This window comes from Dipteris shenzhenensis, chromosome 30, assembly GCF_047967505.1.
Source record: "Dipteris shenzhenensis isolate YYH24624 ecotype China chromosome 30, Dip_SZ_1.0, whole genome shotgun sequence".
NCBI lineage: Eukaryota > Viridiplantae > Streptophyta > Polypodiopsida > Gleicheniales > Dipteridaceae > Dipteris > Dipteris shenzhenensis.
In genome coordinates, this window is record NC_141625.1 from 33,833,146 (window position 1) to 33,838,683 (window position 5,538).

Sequence of the window (5,538 nt, forward strand, 5' to 3'; positions counted from 1 at the left end):
GTTCCAAAGCCTTTGACAAGCCCTTTAATAAATTCCTAGCTAAGTCGCCTTGCTTTCCCTCAAAACCTAAAGTGGCATCATTAAGGAAGGTTCTTAGGAGTCTGTTGATTTCATCAGTTACATAAAGGGGAGAGCACCTCCTAAGACTACATTGTCACAATCCAAATAGCATATAGAGCAACTCCTAAGTGAGACACTCACAATCCAGAGAGCTCCTCTTAGTGCTAACCAAATTTGACATAGATTGGAGAGCTCCTCTTAATCCTAACCAAATCTAGGCAGCCTAAAGAGGCATTGCTCCAAAGTGTGAAACTAAAAGCTATTTTGAATCGAGGCTTCCACAAAACCCACTTGAAGGTACCGAGGAATTATTCCTACACCTAAATTTGGGTGTCCGACAGTTGTGTGATTAGTTAAGGTATTATAACGTAAGGGTAGCAGCAATGTAGCATATTCTGGAATGAAGGGCCTTGCAAAGATCAAACGTAGACATAATCTGCATGCAGGGTTACAGATGAAGACATGGGTAGAGCACTAGCTGCAGCTGGGAAGACGGCGGCTGCTGCTACTGCATGTCTCGCTGACTATCGCATGAAATTTGCGATAAACTGTCAAAGGTGCAAGCTGCTTTCGCATCTAAATGTCCTTGAAGTTTGCTGGAGCAATCGTGTAGAACTTTAGCTAAGTAGAGTGGATGTGGTTCGTAATAGATGCATATCTCAGGAGCAATTCGTTCTTCGCATTTTGTGTTGTTGTGATTTTGACGTACTACTGTCGTTTTAATCATGCAGGGTGGATGGTCGTTTTGGAGTCATTCCAAGTGTCAGGAAGCAATGTGTAGAAGGGCGGTTAGATGAGGCACTTAAGGCGGTCGACTTTATGCATTGGCAAGGTATCTGTATTCCCACAGACATTTTCTATTATCTTTTGCAGGGATGCATTGATAAAAGAGACTTGACAGCAGGCAGGAAAGTGCATTTCCGTATATTGAGAAGCGGATTGGAATCTAACCCATTTTTGGGGAGTCATCTGATTCGGATGTTTGCCTTGTGTGGAAGTTTGTTGGAAGCAAACAACATTTTCAACACGCTGCGAGAACCAAGTTTGTTTGCGTGGTCTGCAATCATTTTAGCACATGTCAATTTCGACCATGCAGAACAGGCTATTAAGTTGTACTGTCAAATGCAGCAGGCAGGCGTGAAACCAGGGGAATATTCCTTTGTCGCTGTTTTGAAAGCGTGTTCTGCTATAGTAGCCATAGATCTGGGCAGACTGATTCACGCCCACATCATTGAAAGTGGTTGTGAGACAGATATGTTTGTTGGAAATTCCCTCACTGACATGTATTGCAAATGTGGGAGTCTTCGAGATGCACGTAGCGTGTTTGATAACTTAAAAGGGAGAGACGTGGTGACATGGAGTGCATTAATTGCAGGGCATATTCAGCATGGCTATCATCAAGAGGCTCTCTGCCTTGTCAATCGTATGCAACACAATGGCATAGAGCCAAATTCTATCACATTCGTCTGCATTTTAAAAGCATGCTCTAGCATAGCAGCTCTAGATCACGGCAATCTGGTCCATATCCATATAATACAAAGTGGTTGTAAGGTGGATGTATATGTTGAAGGTGCTCTCATAGACATGTATGCAAAATGTGGGAGTCTTGAAGATGCACACAGGGTGTTTGATCAAAGTTCAAACCGTAATGTAGTGACTTGGAGTGCAATGATTTCTGGTTACGCTCATCATGGCTATTGTGAGCAGGCTCTCCTACTTTATGAGAAGATGCACCAGGAAGGCATAAAAGCAAACGTTGTCACGTTCGGTAGTTTGTTAAAAGCTTGTTCAAGCATGGAAACCGTTGAAAAGGGCAAAATTATACACAGTCACATCGTCAAGCACGATTTTGGGTTTGATGTTTGTGTTGGGAACACCCTTATTGATATGTATGTGAAGTGCGGGAACCTAGGTGATGCATACATGGTATTCAACTCTTTACCAAACAGAGATGTAGTGACATGGAATGCAATGATTACGGGACATGTTCAGCATGGTTGTGGTCAAGAGGCTTTGAAATTCTTTCAGCAAATGCAACAGGATGGCATGGAGCCAGACAAAGTCACATTTATTAACCTCCTGAAAGCATGTTCCAATATATCAGCCTTAGATCAAGGCAAACTAATTCACGTTCCTATCGTTGAAACTGGTCATGAGTTGGATGTATCAGTTGGGAGTACCCTTGTTGACATGTATGTCAAATGCAGCAGCATCAGGGATGCACACTTCGTATTTAACCAATTGTCAAAGCGGGATGTTGTGGCATGGAGTGCAATGGTTACAGGGTGTGCCCAGCATAGTGATTATGAGTTGGCCCTCCGCTACTTTCAAGGCATGCAACTAGAAGGGTTGCGGCCCAGTGGCGTGACCTTCGTGTGTCTTCTCTCTGTGTGCTCTCATGTGGGTCTTTTAAATGAAGGCTGTAACCATTTTAGATCCATGATAGAAAGTTTTTGCATAAGTCCAACACATGATCATTATAACTGCATGGTGGACCTTCTTGGTCGTGTAGGATGCTTGAATGAGGCAGAAGACCTCCTAGAAACTATGCCACGTGAATCAAATATTATGGGGTGGACATCTTTGCTAAACCAGTGCCGAAGTCATCAAAATGTGGAGCTTGGTAGAAGATGTTTTGATCGAGTTCTTTCACTGGATAGCAGACTTGCTTCTGGATTTGTGGAAATGTCAAAAGTTTACAATGATGCTGGCATGCTATATGATGCTGATAAAATACATGAGCTGGGGAAATGTGCACATGTATGGAAAAAGCCTGGAAAGGCCTTTGTTGAGCTTCAAAACAAGTTGCATGAGTTTGTTGTAGGAGACAAAAGCCACTCACAAACTGATGAGATACATGCAAAGCTAGGAGCACTGAATGTGCAACTAAGGGTGGAAGGATGTGTGCCAAATTTGGATATTGCTGTTGGAGATAATGGGTAAATGCCCCACTTGTGAGCCGTCAAATGAGGAGAGCTTTGGGGGTTGACACCTCAGCATATACGAGGGTAGAGAGACCAATAGGGGGGAAGGTCGAGGCTGCATCGTGGGCAGCAACTCACACACTGATGAGATAGAGCCACCAACTGTGGAGAGCACAGGTGGTTGACACCTCAGCATGTATGAGGGGAGATGGACCAATAGGAGGAAGGGTTGAGGCTGCCGTGTGAGCAGCAAAATGGTTGCCATATGGGCAGCAGATCAGAGTCGTTCTAGGGTTCATTTGGGGCTGGAAAGAGCATAGCCACCAACCACGCACAGATCTAGAGCAGTACGGAGGCTGCAGACAAGTCCGGTCAGATCTGGTCGGCAGAGTGCCTGATCAGGTCAGCTGGTCTGTAGGGGCCAGTCAGCCAGTTTGGTGGGGTCTTCCCCTATAGATAGGAGCTCCATTGCAAGGGGCCAGGCATTCTGGAGTCTCACCTGCAGATCACTATTTTGGGTGAGGAGCATAGAGAGAATCAGGGATCTACATCACCACTACTTGTGGGTCAGAAGTCCACACCTCGGTGCACTCACAGTAGGAGAGCATAAGGAGGGAGCTTTGTGTGGAGTACACCATTGGAGCATATCTTTGCAGGAGTGCTCACCCTTGAGCAGCCACTGAAGCCTATCACAGAGGTGTGTGGCTGAGAGGAGTTTCCTTCAAAGGGTGCAGCAAAACAGAGCTTTGTTTCGGTACCTTACCTGAGGGATGAGATGTAGAGATTTACCTAGGTATCTATGCGGTTTGGCCATACATCTGAGTATTCTTTCAGATCTGAATTGCACTCTTACATTTTAGTAAAGCACACGTATTTGAGTTGTGTTCCACATAAGTATCTCAGGATGAATCTATTGCTATGTAGCAGTGTCGGTGTCAAGCAAGCAACCTCCCTCTACATTTCTAACATGGTATTAGAGCCAAACGTTATCATCCAGGGATATTCTTGCTCATGACTTGAAGCCCAGGAGATCTAACACCGGGAACCTTCGTCAAATTCAAGGGTGGAGTCCTTGCCAAGGAGGAAGGAGCTCTCACATTCAGGGGTGCTTGTGTGGCTTGCAGTTAGTCTAGAATAGGTGAAAATCTTCAGGCCATTTATACGGAGCCATGGAACCAATCCTCTCATTCCAAACTTTGGAGTCTGGGAAAGCTGGATGGAACCAACTATCCTATTTGAAATGTGAAGGTTCATTCGTAGCCATCTAGTGGCCAAGGAGATCTAGGAGATGACGGAAGGCACGGAGCTGAAACCTCTTGATGTGTTGGATGACTCCAGGAGGAAGATCATGGTGCTGGTAGATCTAGATAAACGAAGTAGTGGAACTTGAGAAATGCAGTTGCTCTTTCCATGATCATCAAGACGATTGTGGATTGGGTGTTATATCACATCCAGCTGGTGGATTACAACACAACAGGCATGAAAGACCTTATAGGATCTGTATAAGACCAAGAGCAGAGGAAGGATCATCGTGCTTCAAAATCAATTGTTCAACTTGAAGAAAGATGAAAGAGAGTCACACAACTTTTTACTGAAGTGGAAGATTCTGAGGGATCAACTCGGAGCAGTTGATCACAATGTGCATGGTAACTAGTTAGCCATTCCTTGTCAGTAAGCTTCCGAGGAGCTACTAAGGATTGGTGATGACTCTCACCATTGGAAAACGGATGAGGCCACTCATGTTCGAAGAGTTGGTTTTACTGTTGCTTTAAGAGGAAGCTTAAATGAAGCTAGAAAAACTACTATTCGTAACGACACCATGTCTCACTGAGATAGAGTTTGCACTCCCAGGTGTTACAGTATTCATGAGAGACATCGAGGAGTGGAGCACAGAGCTAGACTTTGTGGCAGAGGATGGAAGGTGTTGCTCAACCATGAGCTCTGAGGACCAGTCCAGTACCACTAGCAGAGATGAAGAGGCTCACTCAGAGATGGAGCTTGAAGTCAGAGAGGGAAGCATGCTGTACAGGCTTACGCAAAGGCATGGATGAAGAGGGTACTTCTTGGAGGTATCTGACTTGCTGCGATGGCAAGCACGATCAAACTTAAATTCTAGGGTATGTGTTTTCATTAGTTTTTTCTGAAGAGTTCCATAGATTGCTTTCGGATCAGTGCTTGCACAAGTGCTCTCAGCTCAATGGAGAGTGGAGGGGGGAAACCTTCGTACAAACAGACGAGGATCTCTCATTGTGGAGGCTTTCGACACTTGGTGCAAGATTGTCCTTGAGATTAACGACAAAGACTAAGACAAGTTCGAGTTGCTGATCGAGGGAGGTCGTCAGGAGGCTTCTCCAGATAAGCTCAATTGCATGATGCTGAAAGAACCAAATGACGATCTTGCCAAAGCCTTTATGGTGGACACAAGGGATCTTGAAGATCAAGGCAAGATGATAGTACCAGTACAAGTTTAATGGATGATAGACTTGCTCCAGAGTTGGTTGGAGGGATTCCTACCAGTGGGGATCAACATGGTCCCCAACCGCAAGGATCTCAT

The 5,538-nt window shown here is 44.9% G+C and overlaps 1 protein-coding gene across 2 annotated transcripts; it reads left to right on the forward strand.

The window, feature by feature from the left end:
* The first annotated feature begins 297 nt into the window (after nt 1–297).
* On the forward strand, nt 298–3,343 carry LOC147882012 (pentatricopeptide repeat-containing protein At3g16610-like). Of its 2 annotated transcripts, none has more exons than XM_087401963.1 (3): nt 298–357; nt 507–617; nt 792–3,343. In XM_087401963.1, exons 2-3 carry the CDS (start codon nt 523–525, stop codon nt 3,001–3,003), a joined length of 2,307 nt encoding a protein of 768 aa, XP_087258089.1. In that variant the 5' UTR covers nt 298–357; nt 507–522; the 3' UTR covers nt 3,004–3,343. The 2 variants fall into 2 exon arrangements, with proteins under 2 accessions (XP_087258089.1, XP_087258090.1); XM_087401964.1 differs by lacking the exon at nt 298–357 and adding an exon at nt 394–418.
* Nucleotides 3,344–5,538: the final 2,195 nt, after the last annotated feature.

Bases quoted from the DNA above. Each gene is read 5' to 3' on its own strand.
- LOC147882012 (XM_087401963.1), top strand. From the start codon at position 523: ATGGGTAGAGCACTAGCTGCAGCTGGGAAGACGGCGGCTGCTGCTACT. The intron at 618-791 runs GTGCAAGCTGCT...TTAATCATGCAG, and splicing joins TTTGCGATAAACTGTCAAAG to GGTGGATGGTCGTTTTGGAG.